Source organism: Puma concolor, chromosome B4 (genome assembly GCF_028749965.1).
Source record: "Puma concolor isolate L17-30 chromosome B4, mPumCon1.1.hap2, whole genome shotgun sequence".
In the NCBI taxonomy this organism is placed as follows: domain Eukaryota; kingdom Metazoa; phylum Chordata; class Mammalia; order Carnivora; family Felidae; genus Puma; species Puma concolor.
Window position 1 is genome coordinate 132,260,294 of NC_141673.1, and position 19,143 is coordinate 132,279,436.

The following is a 19,143-nucleotide window of genomic DNA, read 5'->3' on the forward strand; positions in this document are numbered from 1 at the left end:
TTTTCTTATTGTTTATCTTCAGCTTCACTTTCATTTGCCCTTTTAAGTGTCAGTGTTTTTCAGGGTCAGATAGAAGAGGAGGGAGCAGTCACTTTAGTAATATAGTTAATTCAACCTTTTAAATATATCTCAGATTGGTTTTATCCTTACAGCTACTGTTCTAACCTCAGGTGCCATCACCTCTGAACGTGGGCCACTATGTGATACTTCCTCCCTGGGTGCCCTGGATATGCTTTTGCTGCCTTGTATATATTCTAAAAAATTAATTTTACTCTAATGTCTTCTAATGGATTTGCATTTATTTGGAATATAATGTAAACTTAACATGGTCTCTTGAGCCCTGCATGGTTTGGTTTAGGTCTTCCTTTCCACTATCTGATACCACACTACTCTTACTTTTTTCTTTTCAGTGTCTGCAACGGACCATTTCTCTTGCTGCTTCATGGCCTTCATTCATTGTTCTGTTTTCTGCTTGGGGTCCTCTCCTCCCCTTCCCATACCCCTCTGACTCTCTCATGTAAATCGGCTTAATTTCCTTGGGTAGATTGTACATTTCTTGAGTGCAAGGGTCACATTTTAAGCTTTTTGTGAATATTCAGCAGCTTGGCATAGTTTTGGATACATAGTAGCTGATCATTTGGCTTTTGATAGGCAGACGTTAGAGGTCGCTGGGGAGTGAGTGTGAGTGTATGCTGCATGTGGGCAGGGTTTTCATCTGGTACAAAGTTGTATCCTTATTGTTTAGAACAGTAGTTAGCATGTAGTAGGAATTTAAGTGTTAGTTGAATGAAAAGGTTAATGAATGAGAAAAGTCTGCCTCCAATAGAGGCAGCAAAACCAATCCTTACTAGTTAAAGCTTTGATTCTTCCAAATATGGTGTGGTGTCATTTATCAGTGAAACATTTCTGCTTTCAATGCATAAATTATGAGATTAGAAGATGAGGGTGAGAAATATAATAATTTTAGTCAACACTGTAAGTCTACCACTCTTAAGCATAAAGTCTTGAATTTAGGATTGTTTGGTTTTTTATTTATGAAAATGTTCAAATACAAAAGCAAGGCTAGTATAGTGAACTGGCGGTTACCTATCACTTGGAAATAATGATCAACATTATGGCAATCTTGTTGAAATTGGGTTTAGTTCCTCTTTCTTTTCTATCTTTTTTATTGAGCCTTATTACCAACTGCTAGCCATTTTGCTTGTTTCTTCTAACCCCTGACATCTAAATCATAAGGATGTTTCCCTGATTGGTCTTTTTACATCTAATCTTTCCTTTCTTTCTAATTTATCTTGTATATTGTTGGTAAGTTAGTTTTCACAGCACTTCACATTTAATTTTTTTTAATGTGTATTTATTTTTGAGAGAGAAACAGAGTGCATGTGGGGGAGGGGCAAAGAGAGAGGGAGACACAGAATCTGGAGCAGGCTGTCAGCACAGAGTCTGACACAGGCTGGAACTCACAAACCGTGAGATCATGGCCTGAGCCAGAGTCGGACACTTAACCACCTGAGCCTCCCAGGCACCCCTTCATATCGCCTCAGGTTTCTGTGTTATCTCCTGGGGGTGCCTAGGTGACTTAGTTTGTTGCGTGTCTGACTTTGGCTCAGGTCCTGATCTTACGGTTTATGGGTTTGAGCCCCACAATGGGCTTGCTGCTATCAGCGCAGAGCCAGCTTTGGATCCTTTGGCCCCTCTCTATCTGCCCCTCCCTTACTTACACTCTGATAAAAATAAACATTAAAATTTTTTTTAAATGTTATCTTCTGCTCATGATTGAGTAAAGCTCATACTGCATAAAAGAGAAAGTCTTAACTTGTCATGGTGGAGTTTGGGACCCATCTTAATCTGAGTCCACTTTATCTAATCAACTTTATTTTCTTCCCATCTTTACTACAATTCTTCACGCCGTGTACGTCTCCTTCCTTCCTTCCTTCCATCCCTTCAGTAAATAGATGGCATATTGAATCAAAGAAGTTATGGTTTTTGTTCTCAATGAGTATACTACATTTTACAAAATCTGAGTATATTAAATATACGCTCAGATTTGTTACCAGGTATATATACAGGTTCCAGAACAAATGATGCAGATTTTATGAATCCTTACCTATTTTTTGTGTCAGGATTTCAGTATGACTTTTAATTCAGAGATACTGATTCTTTGTTTTCAAACAGAGGCAAAAGAACCTAAAGATAATAAGGAGGTATCGAATCCTGAAGATTTGGAACTTGAGTTGGAGAACCTAGAAATTAATGATGATACCTTGGAATTAGAAGGTGGAGATGAAGCTGAGGATCTTACAAAGAAACTTCTTGATGAGCAAGGTAAGCGCTATATTGCTAACAATTTAATTAAAACAATTTTTTTTTAATGTTTATGTTATTTTTGAGAGAGAGAAACCGCATGAGCAGGGGAGAGGCAGAGAGAGAGGGAGACACAGAATCCGAAGCAGGCGTCAGGCTCTGAGCTGTCAGCAGAGAGCCCAATGTGGGGCTTGAACTCACAAACCATGAGATCATGACCTGAGCTGAAGTCGGATGCTTAACAAACTGAGTGACCCAGGCACCCCACTAACGATTTAATTTTTAACTAAGCTTTATACACAGAACCCTTCGTTAAGAATATAGATCTTTACTCTGTAATTCCCTGTTTTCTTGTTTCTAGGCCTTCACTTTTTTGGATTTTAGGATTTAGAACAGAAACACCACATGTCCCATATAATGTGACTATATGCTTTAATGATCATCTACATTCTAAATATCTTCTTAATAGATATTTCTTACACTTCTTTACTTGCTAGTTTGTCCTGAATTTACTTTAATTCTGTGGTATAATCTTTACAGTCCTTTTTTTTGTTGTTTTGTTTTTTTGTTTTTTAAAAATTTTTTCTTAATCTTTATTTTTGAGAGAGAGAGAGATAGACTGCAAGTGGGGTAGGAGCAGAGAGAGAGGGAGACACAGAATCAGAAGCAGGCTCCAGGCTCTGAGCTGTCAGCACAGAGCCCCATGTGGGGCTTGAACTCCTGAACAGCGAGCCCACGACCCGAGCTGAAGTCGGACGCTCAACCGACTGAGCCACCCAGGTGCCCCTAATCTTTACAGTCTTAACATAAAGGTATTTAAAAGTTACTCTAAAATGGCTGAATTATAAAAAGACAACTAGTATATTAGTTGATCTGTTATATTTATATTTGTCTTTATAATTGAATAATGTTTTATATTTAATAATAAAAATGTTATACTATTAATTGTTTCCTAAATACTTCCATTGAGTTTATTAGTTAGGACATTTTTAATTGAAGTATAATTAACATATGGTGTTACATGGTTTTCAGGTGTACAGTGTAATAATTCAGTGATTCTGTATATTACTCAGTGTTCATCACAATAAATGTACTCTTAATCCCCTTTATCTGTTTCATCTGCCTCCCCATCTACCTCCCCTCTGGCAACCACCAGACAACAATTCTCTGTATTTGAGAGTCTTTTTTTTTGTTTGTTTGTCTCTTTTGTCTTTGTTCATTTGTTTCTTAAATTGTACATATGAGTGAAATCCCAAGGTATTTATTTGTCTTTCTCTGTCTAATTTCATTTAGCATAATACTCTCTGGGTCCATTCATGTTGTTGCACATGGCAAGATCTCATTCTTTTTTATGGCTGATAATATTCCATGTTATATGTGTACCACATCTTCGTTATCCATTTATTAGGATTTTTTTAATTAGAAGGATACCTTCTGTCAGTATTGCGTGCATATTTCTGTATTGGCTTCGTTGTTTGCTCCTGCAGATTTTCTTTTCTCTATATCCTGAAAGGGACGGTGGGCATGGCTGGAGGCTGCTCTAGGCCCAAATCCTTCCCGCCAGTGACATCAGAGGTTCTCCTTTCTCACTGTCAGTACTGAAGTGTCATGGAAGGATCTGGCTGTGTGTCATGACTGCCTGTGGCTGGGAGGAAGGTGGTGTGCTGTGCTTTGGCAGTGCCCTTCCCTGTCACATTCCCATGGGTTGCCTTCAAAGGCGAGCAGGTGATGGGAGTGCTGTCACTTGAAGACGTGGGGGAAGAGATGCTCAGCAGATAAAAATAACAAACTTACTGTCAAACTACGGGCAATTGTTTTTAAGTTTTTGTGTCTGGTGCAAAAGTTTGCCTTTTCATATTCAGTATCTGAAAGACTGTAATGACTTTGGGTTATGCTTCTAGAGATATCCAAACTTTAGGGTAATAGCTCAAAAAGGCTTTATTTTTTCACAAGTAAGAAAAGCTCTAGATTATTTCCCAAATAACTTATAATTGAATGTTTATATTCTTAGATTGTCTCTCTGTATTTTTTTAACCTATTTAAACACTAATTTTATATTAGAACAAGAGGATGAAGAAGCCAGCACTGGATCTCATCTCAAGCTCATAGTAGATGCTTTCCTACAGCAGTTGCCCAACTGTGTCAACCGAGATCTGATAGACAAGGTATAATTGTTTGTTTAACTTTATGCAAGCACATAAACCTTGTAGGATAGCTCTAATTAGGAATGTCTGTGGGTTTTGGACTGTTTTAGCCATAGAATGAACCATTTCTTCAAATGGAATCTTATATGAGAATACAAAATAAACATAGAAGATTGGAGCCAATTTGTAAGTGTTCTCTGAGTTGAGAACTATTTGTTATAGTCTGGAATGGTGTCTAGAATCCTGTTGGCCTGACACTTCTCCCCTTTACATAGGGACCCCAGAGTTTGGAAAATACGGTTTTAGACCAGAAGTTATTAAAGTATGCTTTGTCAGTTCTTGGAGTGAGTCTTCTGAGGTGCTTTCATGACGTTTTTAAGGTTAAAACTTTCATACTAATACTAGGGTTCTATCCTCCACTTTTCATTGTTTTTGACATTTGCAAAAGCAGCTGGCAGTTTGGCATTAGTGGGTGCAGTGGTAGCAAACTATAGCCTTTGTATTCTTCACTGCCATGAATTAAAAAAAGAGTGCTGCTTTCACTTAAGAATCTCCTTGATGACTGCATCAAAATTTGTGATTTTATTTCGTTTCAACCTTTGAGCACACATCCTTTTAATCTGAAAAAATGGGAATGGTGTGTAGGGCACTTTTGCTGTCTCAAGGTTGTCTTGAGAAAAACCACTTGTGTGATAGTTTGAGTTGCAAGCTCAGCTAGTTGCTTTTTTCATGGAATACCATTTTTACTTGGAAGAAGTACTTAAATAACCAATGGGCAAACTGTGGTTATTCAACCTTGGGTATTTAGCAGACCATTTTCTAACACGAACAAAGTGCGCCTCTCACTTCAAGGAAAATAACAAAGTATTACCAATGAACAAATCTGAGTTTTCAACAAAAGTTAGAATTTGGGAAAATTTAATGTCTGCCACCATAAATTTGATACCTTCCCAATTCTTTTCTGAAGAGACTTTATTGAGGAGATTGGCAGTGATATTAAATAATACAGTTCTAAAATGTTGTGTATGTGTGTGGAACATCTGCACAACTCAGTGAACCATTGTTCTCAGTGACCCCTACGCATTGTTAACAGAATCTTGCTTGGGTGTCAAAGATGCATTCAAAAGTACAAGATAGGCCAGTGGATTTTAATGTAACATGGCATGAAAAATTGATTTCTGTGGTTTTAGTTTCACATCGCAGCTAGCCCTTAAAAAACTGTCACTTGTCAAGTTTTGGTGTAGTATCAAAGAATATCTATGATTACTGGAAAGTATATTAAAATACACCTCCCTTTTTCAGCTATGTATATGTGTGAAGCTGGATTTTCTTTATTTACTTCATCCAAAAAAACAAATCACCACAGATTAAATGCATAAGTAGACACAAAAGTCTAGCTAACTTCGAAAAAAGTACTTTTGTCACTAAATTTTTTTTCATCTTGAAAAGTATATAGTTATTTCCCAAAAAAGTAACAACTAATAGGTTTGTTGGTATTTTTAAGTGAATTAATATTTTAAAAGTCTTTTAGTTTTAATTTCAGTACAGTAAATGTTGATAAATGTAACCCATATAAACAAAATTCTTTTAGGTTCTTAATATTTTTGAGAGTATAAAGTAAAGGGCTCTTGAGACCTAAAGTTTGAAAATTGTTGCTTTAAGCCATTTTTTTTGTTGAAGTTTATTAGAATTATTTTTTTTTCCCCTCATAATGCTTTGATGGTCTCCCATAGAGAATTATAGAAGTTAGTTTATTTTTCAACTTTGAACTCGTTTAGTCCTTCTTCAAATAATTTAGATGTATTTCAGTAACTATTTGTGTAATCGAGCAGGCTTGAAAAACTGTTTCCAAGTTGGTTTACTTCTTGGAATGATTAAATCAATGCATGACTTTCAAAAACTTAGTAAGTTTGAAATATGATTGAATCTTTCCCTTGCCAGATTTTCATATATTCATTCATATGACCTAAAAAGAGGATGAAAGAGAAATCTTGATACTCTGCTCTACCCCCGTACCCCATTTTGAGCATCATCATGAAAACTGAAGGTGGAAAGGGTCTCATCGGTTTTGTATACTAGTAGTGTTATTGTTCCAAGTGTGTATTGGAAAGTATCCTTTAGCGCCCAGTTCAGTATTAAGAGCTGTTGCCAGTAATGACTATATATTCAATTCGAAGTTGACTCTCAGAGTCAGGTGAAAAATAGGGGCCACTCTTCCCTGTTGGACCCCAGTGGGTTCCCCTGGGAGTCCGCTTCTTCATGAAGGGAATTTCTTCCCATATACATTTACAAAGGTGCAGTTGGCTTAAGAGGGAAAGGTACTTGGGAAACAGGTAGAAAAATCCAAGAATTGTTTGAATTCAGTAATTAGGTAACAATATAGAAATCAGAGTGAAGATTTTTTTTAAGTAACTTTCTATGGGTAATGTCATTCACGGTAGTTTATTTCTGCATATATTTGATGATTATAAGAATGTATTTTTACTAAATAAAATAAGAAATGATTGCTGGATTGTCTTTCATTGACCTAAAATGTTTTGAAACAGCTTTCAAAATACTGCTTATTGAGTTGTCACTTAGCTGTTGTTACCCAGACACATAACATCAGGGCGACCTCTTTGCTTCTTTCTCCCCATAGGACAGGACTAGTTAAGTCTGGGAATTCATATACACATGAAGCTTTTTTCTTTGTGGTTTTCTGAAATTTATTCATTCTGGCAGTCTTTCTACTCATGTCATCTTTTGTTTATTTATTGCATATATTTATTAAACCCCTACTGTGTGCCAAGCATTGACATGCTTTAGGGACTCCTAATCTGTGGAGATTTTTGAACGTTGTAGGTTTGTTCCCTAACTGACCTTTGATTATTGTGGTAGGTGAAGTGAATATTGCCTTCTCTGTCTTCATAAAATTTATTTAGATAGAATATGCAAACAACTTCTGTATTTTAAAGGATAGTGTTCTAAAGTAGTTATTGAAATACATTTTATTTTTCATGTTTTCTAATTTATGGTGAAATATACCCATTACTAGCTATTTAAAATTTTTCTTAATATCTTCACAAATTTTGCTTTGAGGTTTTTTCCCATGTTTGTGTGAGAAGTTTTCCAGTGTTAACCTATTTTATTTCCTGAGTTAACCTATTTCATTTTATTTCATGACTTGGGGTTTTTGTTTATTAGGTCCAGAATTTTTCAGTGTTTCATATGGGTGAATTGCTTGAAGGAAAATGTGTTATACTTTTATATTTTCTCTTTGTTATTTTAATTAGCTGTAATCTTTAATGTTATAAAATGTAAGCTTTAATAACATATTCTTTTTACAAGCGTTAAGAAAAATTTATTACTATTTTTTTAATTAAAAAAAATTTAAAAATGTTTATTTATTTTGAGAGAGATCAGTCATGAGCAGAGGAGGTGCAGAGAGAGAGGGGGAGAGACAATCCCAAGCATGCTCCGCACTGCCAGCATGGAGCTTGATGCAGGGTTTGAACTCATGAACCCAAGATCATGATCTGAGCTGAAACCAAGAGTCAGACGCTTAACTGACTGTGCCACCCAGGCACCCTGCAGAAGAAAAATTTAAATTGATTTTACTCTTTTGACTAATTCTTGATGTAAAATTTCCATCTTGATGAATACTTCCAGTGTGAGTCAGTTTCCTGAATTTGAATCTAGTCCGTGTTAGTTGTGCCATTTATTTCATCAAAAGATGTAACCAAATAGGAGGTGTTGCAGTATATTCTGTCTGTAGTGAAGAGTAGAAATCCTTTATAGTTCAGGGAACTCTATGGATCTTCTATTTGCATCTGATAATCAAGAGATTATCAGATTAGAAATTGGGATTAATGATAAAATAATCATTACAATGTGAGCCTATGGAAGGACAATATTTGAGATACTCAAAAGTATATTTAAAGGTAGTTTATTCCTATTTATTTTATTTATTTGAGAGAACGAGAGAGAGTGAAAGCACAGCAAGGCGGGGGGGGGGGGGGGCGGGGGAGAGGGGAAGAAAGAGCATCCCAAGCAGGCTCCATGCTGCCAGCACAGAACCTGATGGGACATGGGGCTCGATCTCATGAACTGTGAGATCATGACCTGAGCCAAAATTAAGTCTGATGCTTAACCAACTGGGCCACACAGGTGCCTCTATTCTTTTTTAAATTATAACTTAAACTTGTTATTTTTCTTAAATGAAATATCAAACAGTAAACTGAAAATCTTTAACATTTTAAAAGTATACATGCCTGGGTTTTAAAAATACCATATTTTTATTTATTTATTTATTTATTTATTTATTTATTTATTTATTTATTTTTAATGTTTATTTTTGAGAGAGAGACAGAATGCGAGTGGGTTAGGGCAGAGTGATAGGGAGACACAGAATCTGAGGCAGGCCACAGGCTCTGAGCTGTCAGCACAGAGCCCGACACGGGGCTCGAACTCACAAGCCACAAGATATGACCTGAGCCGAAGTCGGAAGCTCAACCAAGTGAGCCACCCAGGCGCCCCTAAAAATACCGTATTTTAAAAATTACTCATATTTCTATTTTCCAGTGGCTTTCCAGAATGTTCATCTCTTCTAGCTTTTCTTTTATGCTTATATGTGAGACATATTGATGAAATATTGAACACTTTTTTTTGATCTGTAGCATAGAATGGTGGATTGCTACACTAAATAATAGTTGTATTTATTAATAGTGGGCATTTATTACAATATTGAGGTGTGGTTTCTTTAGTTTAAATTGTCAAGTCTGATTGTTGACACTAAACTAAATCTTTTTCGTCAATGTTGGGGCATTTATTCTTACATATTCCTGAGAATAATGTATGCCTTCTTCTCATTTCCAGTTTATCTTTGCTCCTTTTTGATTATTGTTATTAGCATTAATAATTTTCTTGGCTCCTGGTAACTATTATTGCTACTTTCTAATTCTGTCAGAGTTTTTTTCTGATATTACTTGACTTCAGTGAGGTTGAAGGCATTAATTACACATTTCATACAGTTATTTTCCAGATAGTTCATGGTGGGTCTTCAGTCTACCCACTTGGGGTTCTGTTTTTAACACTAGGTTGCAATTAAAAAGTTCATGAGGGGCGCCTGGGTGGCTCATTTGGTTCAGTGTCTGACTTTGGCTTGGGTCATGATCCACGAGTTCAAGCCCCACATCGGGCTCTGTGCTGACAGGTCAAAGCCTGGAGCCTGCTTCGGATTCTGTGTCTCCCTCTCTCTCTGCCCCTCCCCTGCTCACACTCGGTCTCTCTCTCTCTCTCTCTCTCTCTCTCTCTCTCTCTCTCTCAAAATAAGTAAGTAAGTAAATAAATATATTTAAAAAAAGTTTATGAAACATGTATTTTGAGATCTAAAAGGAAAGGATAGTTTAAGTTCAGTGATACTTTAATTTGGCATATGCTTATAATACCAGTGTTCTAAAACCATTTTGAAATATTTAGGAACACATAGAAGTCCTTTGTAGCATGGAGGGTTTCTGCTTTCATTAGCTAAATCAAAAAAGTTTTTTAAGGAAAAAAGTTTGCTTTTTCTCCCATAGGCAGCAATGGATTTTTGCATGAACATGAATACAAAAGCAAATAGGAAGAAGTTGGTACGGGCGCTCTTCATAGTTCCCAGACAAAGGTAGGTACTGAAAACAAAAAGTAATTTGTTAGTGGTTTTACTCTGTAATGATGGTTATCAGATCAACATTCACATTTAATTATCCCCTCAAAATATCTTTTGTCAACCAAGATGATTGTTTTTTGCATATTTTCTAGGACTTGTTTCTCATTGACTTCTGTTCTTTTGTTCTTTTGCCCTAGTGGAAATATTTTTTCTGATGTTTACCTGTTATTTTAAGAGAAAATATTTAAGAATAATAGTAACTTAATAAGAATAGTAATAACTTAATCATTTCTAGAAGCAATTGGTTTACATTTTTGCCTTTGAGGGGGAAAAAGTAACAAAAGGTATGTAAGTTTTTTGGAGAGTTTTTATTTTGTATGAAGATCAGACTTAGTGTATCTAATTTTTACAGTTGTGTATAAATGAAAAATTTCAAGTTTTTGTAATTATGCTAGTTTAGAGTTGAAAGTCACATTAGTGATTATGTTGCTAGTAATTCAAGAAGCATATTTAATTGTGTAATGCTTTTAGAGAATAATAATGTTGTAAATTACTCTAAATTAATGGTCCTGAAGTATGCAGGACCACTCAGACTATTGACCTTGGAAACCAGAGGAGATGCATTTCTATCTCTTCAACAATGAATAAATGATTTTGTGAACTATTATGATGATTACATACAACATAGCTAGGGTACATACTTTCCTCAGAAGATAAGGGTTCTGAGGGATTTAACTAGAGTTTCTGGAGCAGAATTTTAATTAGGCCCATTTGTTGGAGAGGCCCATGATCTCTTAATGTGAGATTTCTTAGTGAAACAAAATTGCTACTTTTTTTTTTTCTTTTATACTGGATTTTATCTCCTGTCACCATCATTAATATGAGCATTTGGTTTTCATATTAGTGGGGCAAGAGAGATGGAATATGTTAATAATAGTGAGTAGATAATTAAGAATTAGGTAGTTGAGAAAGTCATATAGATAAATATTTTTATAATATGCATTTCATCAAATCTAAGGTACCATTAGTTATGAGGTACACCATTATTTTATGTACAACTGAGAGAGAAAAACATTGCCATTTACATTTAAGACCTTAATTGTGAGGCACATTCCACTTTCATGTATTTGTAAATGGGAAAAAGCTTACATCTTGAATTGATGAAAACTCAAATACTTTTCCTCAGTATCTTGGACCAGTTTTTTTTCAACTGATTCTTTTCTTTCCTTTTACAATGGAATGTTTATTTTCAGATTTTTCTTTTCAACTCTTTATTTGTATGAAGAAACATGTATTAACAATTATTTGAACTTATGTAACAGAATAAACCAAAGTTAGCAAAAATAAAAGGTCTTGTTTACAAAAGAAACTATGCAGTGATGTTTAAGTAGTTTACTTGTAAAAGACTGTCTCTTTGCATCCCCATTCTGTCCTTCAGCACACCCTTCCCTCCCAAACCACCACCCCCTCAAGAAAGTCCTCAAAAACTACTTGGTCTTATGCCACTTGTATCTCTTATAACTCTGTTTATCTGTTTAGCTCAGGAAATAGCTGCAAATTAGATGTACTTGGAATCTGCTAGAAGTATAGACTTAAAAGTAGTGGGAATTAACAATTACGGTTTGAGAGGAAAGAAAAAAAGTCAAGGGACAAGTACTTGAAATGTATAGCATTCTAGAGCCATGAGGAAGAGACTGCATAGTCTATATACCTGAAATGTATAAATACAATCATTTGGGTTTTTTATAATCCACCTGAGTGATCAGGAAAGATTAAATTATGTTCTACAATTTATTCATTTATTAATTCATTAAGGGTCTGCTGTATTCTGTGATTAGTGCTAGAGATACAGTGTAAACAGGACAGATTAGGCTCTTGTATTCATACCACTTGCAGTTTGGAAAAGAAGAAAGACAAAGACTTCTAAGTGTAGTTACCAAGAAGAATCACAGCATGCTTTCAAGTATATAGCAAGTGGAACTGATTGATTTAGTCTCAGGAGTCCAAGAAGGCTGCCTGGAACAAGGGTTATTTAATGGGAGTCTTGAGAAAGGAATTAGCTAGGCTAGGAATGGCTGGGGAGAGGAAATGTAGAGAGCGCATTCTGATGGAGGCAACAGAGTATGTGAAAAGAGCTAGAGACAGGAAAGGTCCCGACATCAAAGTATTGCAAAAGCTGCTTTCTTGGTTTTGTTGGGTGTTATCCTCTAGACTAAGCTACAAGGAGGCCATGTTTACTTCCTTATCCCCAGCACTCAGCATAATAGCGGACATGTAGAAGGCAATAGAATTACATAACATGGTATTTCATGCCTTTTCTTATCTAGCCCCCTTTCAGCTTCAGTCAGAATTCTAGGCACTCTTCCTCTTGCAAAATCCTGATCTGTAATGATTTCTTGAATACCTTTGCTCTCTTTACTTCCAAGCCTCTGTTTTCTAATCTGGGATGTTCTTTTTTTTTTTTAAGTTTATTTGTTTTGAGAGAGAGCAGGGGAGGCGCAGAGAGACAGAGGGACAGAGAGAATCCCAAGCAGGCTCCACACGGTCTTTGCAGAGCCCAGCTCAAGGCTGGAGTTCACAAACCATGAAATCATGACCAGAGCTGAAACCAGGAGTTGGACGCTTAACCAACTGAGCCACCCAGGTGCCCCTGCTTGGCATATTATCTTTCCACCAAAAATTTCTGGCTTGCCCTTTAAATCTTAGCCTAAGAGTCATCTTCCCTCAACAACATCCTCATTTCCATTATGTCCATATAAATGGCCTTATTGCACTTTCCATATAATGTCTTTGTACGAAGGATCAGTCACATATCCCACCTGTGTCCCCTCAAAGCGTAAAGACTACAGGCTTTTTGAACGTTCTGGGGGTGCCTGGCTGGCTCCATTGGTAGAGCATGCGACTCTTAATCTTAGGTTGTAAGTTTGAGTCCCATATTGTGTGTAGAGATTACTTAAAAAAATAAAAAAGAGCGTTCTGAATCTTTTCATTTTGTACATTTTCAATACCAAATACAATTTTGGTAAGTGCTTGAAAATATTTGATAAATTAATGTTGGTCATATGCAAATCTAAAATTTTATTTTAAAAAATAAGTAGTACATTTACAGGGCTCAAAACCCAGAAGTATAAAAACATTGTGTGCTGAAAAACATACTTCAATATATCCTTGTCTCCCTATATCCAATTTCTACTCTTTCCAGTTGGAAACCACTGTCTCGATTCTTGTGTATCTTCCCGAAGTTTCTTTTTCATGTACAAGAAAATGCAGTTATAGATTCTTATATTTCCTGTTTTTTGTACAAGGGCAACTTACTGTGCTTATCATTCTGAACCTTACTGTTTTCACTTAACAGTATATCTTGGAGATCTTTTCAGATCAGTATATAAAGATTTCCCTTGTCCTTTTAAAGCTGCAGTGTTTCTATTTATGAATGTGCTATATTTAATCATTTTGGACATTCCAGTCTTTGCCATTACAAACAATGCTGTATTTCTACTTCCCCTGACTTTTTTCTCCTCTTGATCATGTTAGCTACTGGTTAATCCATTTTAGTTTCCTCACTAGTAAAACGCCTCATGAAGACCAGCTTCCAAATGATAATGTATTATATCATTTTACTATTGTTTTACTCCTTACTTGTATCTTTACTGATTTCTTCTCTCTTGGTTTCTTCATTCTGTTACTTTTTTGGCATTTGCTGTATGCCAACACTTATTTGGCATTTACTGAGAATGGTCTTAGTTCTGACTTGTGATTTCTGTTTGTATGTTTTCTAGAAATTCTCCAATTTTAGTTTATATTTCCTTTTTGTTTCTTAAGGAGATGTTTGAGAAAGTCTTGAAAAACTTCCAGGTTGTGGGATGTTTTGGTTTTGTTTTATTTTGTAACTTGGTTAATAACTCATACTCTTACTGCACTATGAATAGAAAATACAATTTATTCTTTTTGGAATTTTTTGAAATTTTCTTTCTGGCCTATTATAGAATCAATATTTGTGAACATTCCTCGAGATTTTTTTTTTTTTTAATGTTACATGCTTTTTCTTTTTCTTCAAGTTTTTATTTATTTATTTTGAGAGCGAGACAGAATGAGTGAGAGAGGGGCAGCGAGAGAGGGAGAGAATCCCAAGCAGGCTCTGCACTGTCAGCTTGAAGACTGACCTGGGGCTCGAACTCAGAAACCGCAAGATCATGACCTGAGCCAAAACCAAGTCAGACGCTTAACTGACTTAGCCACCCAGGTGCCCCTAAAGGTTACATTCTTTGTTTTTATGGTGCAGAGTTCAATGTACTGATCAGGGAAGTTTATAGTATTAAATAACTTTTATTGAGTTCTGTTTTCTTGACCTTTTTTGTCTACTTGCCCGGGGGTCCTGGGCTAAGGAGGTAAATTAAAGACTACTATTGGTGTGTGTTGTTTTTCTAATAACTACTGTGATTTCAGTTTTTCAAATGTTACTGTTGTGTTACTTGGTGTGAAGATAAAACTCACACCTCATTGTGAATTTCACCTTTTATAAAGTGTCATTCTTCGTTTTATTTATTGTTTTTTTTTTTGCCTGCTACTACCTTATCTGGTATTTATATTACAATTTCTAATTTGTTTTTATTTGTGTTTTTATAGTGTTTTTGCCCTTTTATATTCAATCTTTCAGAATAGCTTTATTTTAGTTGAGTTTTTCTTGTATGTTATTTATTTATTTATTTGTGTGTGTGAGAGAGAGAGAAGGAGCAAGAGAGAGAGAAAGCTGGGGAGAGGGGCACACAGAGAGAGTGCAGGCTGAAAAGAGGGGCAGAGAGAGAATCTTAAGCACTTAATCTGAACATGGAGCCCGATACAGGACTCAATTCCACGACCCTGGGATAATGACCTGAGCTAAAATCAACAGTTGGACCTTCAACCTAGTGAGCCATCCAGGTGCCCCTCTCTTGTATATTCTTGAATTGAATTTTACTTTGAGATCTGTTCTGAAAATATGTTTCTTATAATTGAGTTAGGATTTTTACTTTATTTTTTATAATTTTATTAAAAAATTTTTTTTAATGTTTATTTTTGAGAGAGAGACAGAATGCAAGCAGGGGAGCTGCAGAGAGAGAGGGAGACACAGAATCCCAGGCAGGTTCCAGGCTCTGAGCTGTCAGCACAGAGCCCGATGTGGCACTCAAACTCACACCGTGAGATCATGACCTGAGCTGAAGTCTGACATTTAACCGACTGAGCCACCCATGTGTCCCTAATTTTATTTTATTTTTTAACGATTATTTATTTTGAGAGAGAGTGGGAGAGAGAGAATCCCAAGCAGTATCTGCACTGTCAGTGCAGAACCCAATGTGGGGCTTGATCCCATGAGCCATGAGATCATGACCTGAGCTGAAATCAAGAGTCAGACGCTTAACCGACTGAGCCACACAGGCCCCCCTAGGGTTTTTACATTTTTGATAAGACAGATATGATTGGTCCACGTTCTGTTACATTATTTGTCTTTTTGGTTTAATTTTTAAAGTCTTTCATTGTGTAATCTATATTTTATTTTCCGTACATTTTTCTGATTTGAGGAAGGTTTCAATTTTTATTTTAGTAGTTAGCTTCATAATTATGGGTTTGCTTCTTGGTCATTTATTTAGACAGTCTTTGTTGTTCCTACCACAAGTGATGATAAAATTAACTGTGTTCTCGTCCTTTCTTCTCACTCTCTCTCCTCACCCATCTGGTGTTGGTCCCTACTGTTATCTTCCTTAACATTTTCCTTTTTTACTGTTAAGTGTGCTATGCTTGTATCGTAGGGTTTATCAGCTTGAATATTAATTCGCTCACAGCACTATGAATGGACAAGCAGGAAGCTTACCAGACTTCCCATCCTTTTTTCCATTCTCCCTCCCCTTGTTTTGTCTCTCTGTTGATAACACATCCTGATAGGGAATATGACATTTACATCCTCATTTGTCACTCTGACCCCCTCATTTGTTTTATCTTAGTTCTACAGCTTAAAATATTCCATGCTCCCTGCCAGTCTTGTTTCTCTGGTTTCCTAGTTATCTTTTGGTTTGCTGAAGTTTATCTTCTAATGATTTTCTGAAGGAGAGTTCTTGGGCAAAAATATCCCTTGAGTTCTTGTACAGAGTGATGTTTCTGGAGATTCATTACTCGAAGGACAGCTTCGCTGGTTATAGGATCTATGGCTCATGCCTTTTCCCTGAATACTTTATAGGTGTTACCCTGGAGTCATCTGGCATTTGCTACTACTGTGGAGAAATTGGAGGCCAGCTTGCTTTTTTCTTTCTGTAATTTATTTGGTGATTCATATGGCTGCTCAATTAATTTTTTTTCTGGTAAATCCAGTGGCTTTACTAGGATGGATATGCTGTGTTGTTGATCATTCTGGGTCACTCTCCACGCCCTTTCAGTTTTTGTATTAAATACTTCAGGGAAGTTTTCCTGATTTTCATCTTTAAATGTGTTTGAATGCTTGTTGTGTTTTCTTGTTGTGGTTTTCTTTTTTAAGTACTCCAGGCATGCATATGTTGAATCTCCTTTGCGTATTTGTAGCTGTCATATCCTCACCAATCATTCTTTTCAGTGTCTTCTTTTCCTATCTTCTGTCTCTTACTCAGCGTTCTACACAGTCTGTTCTCCCCTGTGCTCTCTTCCTCATTTCTTTTAGGACTCATTTAGTATTTTTAAATTTATGCCAAAATGTTTGGCCAGAATTTTTTTTTGGCAGTATTTTTCTGGTAAATTTTGGTATTTTTAAAGGAACTGTTCTTTTTCTTTGTTCTTTCTCTATTTTTAAAAGTTTTTATTATTTTTTTAGAAGTAATCTCTAAGCTGGAGTGCCTGGGTGGCTTAGTCGGTTGGGTGGCTTAGTCGGTTGGGCGTCTGGCTCAGGTCATGATCTCACAGTTGGTGGGTTTGAGCCCCATGTTGGGCTCTGTGCTGACAGCTCAGAGCCTGGATCCTACTTCAGATTCTGTCTCTGTCTCTGCATCTCACCTGCTCATGCTCTGTCTCTCTGTCTCTCTCAGAGACATTAAAAAAAAAAAAAAAGTAATCTCTGGGTCTAGCATGATGCTCAAACTCATGACCCTGAGACCAAGAGTCACATGCTCTAGCATGTGACTAGACTGAGCCAGCCATGCACCCCTCTCTGTTTTTTAAATAAATTGTGGTTTAAATAAATCGATTTCAAAAATTTGCCCTGTTTGGATTAGTTCTCTGTTCACTTTTCACTTGTGACTTCTGCTGTAATTTACCTTGCATTGAATCTGGACTGATTTGGTAGCCTCCATCAAACATTCTGCAACATTTGCGTTTACTCTAAAATATGAAGTTTACAAACTTCATCTTAAATCATTGCCATAGCTTCCAAGAGTGCCATGGCACGGGAAGACAGTGTGTGGACTCAGCTCATTCTCTGGGTACCGTGGACAAAAAGTGATGCCTCGTTTACACTCAGCCTGAAGCCTGAAAGGGATCACAAGGACATTTGGAAGATGTGGGGAAGCACATGGAGCCTTGGGCTAGCACTGTTGTCTTTGCTTCACAAATACAGGGATTTGTTTCAGATAATTAGATTTTTTTATCTCTAGTAAGTTCTCTTCCTGAAAACAATAAGAGATATTAATTATGGTTTGGCTGGTAGGGGGTAGTCTGTTCAACAATGGAATGTACAAGTAGCAATGACTATTACTCTTTACTGGCATTTCTGTATTTTATATACATTTCAGATGAGCTGAGTTACAGAAAAATCTCCAATTTGTTTAAGAGCAGATGTCTCATCTACCTGCTTTTCTAGTGTAAATAGTACTCTCTGGTCTCTAACAGTTTCAGTGTTTAGTTAAAATTTTGTTTTTTTAACGTTCCTGAGTGATTTGGAAAGTCAGGGCCTCTGTTTACACATCTATGAAATGGTACGTTAGAGTCTGGGACCAGGTTAATGTTTCCTGGTTGTATATTTTTATTAATCAGAAAAGCCTTTAATTTTGAAAGGTTTTTGGTTGTTTTGTCTTAATACCCAGGGACGTTTCTACCTTACCTGCAATATTTGGCTTGTCCTGAGGATTATAGCTTGGTCTCTAGGGAGGCCAGAGTAAAAAGATAGTAGTCAAGTGCCAGTGAGTCTCTTCTCATTCTATTTCTCATTCCCTATCTCCTTGGCCTCATAGGTTTACAAACCCTTCTCCGTCTTTTATTGATTTTATTCATTCAACCTTGAATAAAAGAGATGACTGATCACCTTTAAGGGAATCAGTAAGAAGAGGGAACAAAGAATGTTGGGTCTAGAATGAGCAGGCTAGAATATTCTCTTAGGGAGCCAGTTATTAGGGTATTAGGGGTAGCCAGTTATTCTTTGAGTCTCTGGACTTAGGGAAAGCTGGGACACTTTGCAGGAGAGGGGAAAGGAAATTCTTAACATCTTTTAGCTCTTGCTCTTACCTAGCCTCATTTTCTGCCTGTGCCCAATGAGACTCTGTGGGACCCCGGGCCCCTTTGGTAAGGTGCACCTTTCTGTTGGTGTGTCGTTTTCTCTCCCCCACCTTCCCCAAAGGACATGAATCGTTTTGAGTGTCTTTATGGCCAGGATTCTTTTCTGTGGCCGGGATTCCTTCCTTTCTCCAGCTCATCCTGCCTGAGCTAACCAAATAATGTGCTACCAAAATCAGAATGAATTGTTTAATAGTTATTTGAGTGCCTATGACTGTGAGGGCCCAAAGGTTTTATATAGACAGTAGACCTTTGAACAATGTAGGAGTTAGGTTAGGGGCACTAGCCCTCTGCATAGTAAGAAATTCACATATAACTTGATTCTCCCCAGAACTTAACTAACAGCTTGCTATTGACTAGAAGACTTACTGATAACATAAATAGGTGATTAACACGTATTTTGTGTGTTTATACGAACATATATGTATGATATATATAATATTAACATGTATTTTGTGTGTTTATTACATGCTGTATTTTCATAATAAGCTGGAGAAAAATTGTCATTACGAAAATCATAAGGAAGAGAAAATAACATTTACAGTACTATACTGTATTTATTGGGGAGAAAAATCCACATATAAG

The 19,143-nt window shown here is 36.4% G+C and overlaps 1 protein-coding gene across 2 annotated transcripts in view; it reads left to right on the plus strand.

Moving 5' to 3' along the window:
- The window catches only part of UPF2 (UPF2 regulator of nonsense mediated mRNA decay), a 112,723-nt gene that overhangs the window by 35,025 nt on the left and 58,555 nt on the right, over nt 1-19,143 (plus strand). For both annotated transcript variants that reach the window (XM_025930354.2, XM_086714977.1), the window contains exons 6-8: nt 2,176-2,325; nt 4,366-4,469; nt 10,004-10,089. In XM_025930354.2, coding sequence (XP_025786139.1) covers nt 2,176-2,325; nt 4,366-4,469; nt 10,004-10,089 — 340 coding nt within the window. The remainder of the gene's footprint in view (nt 1-2,175; nt 2,326-4,365; nt 4,470-10,003; nt 10,090-19,143) is intronic.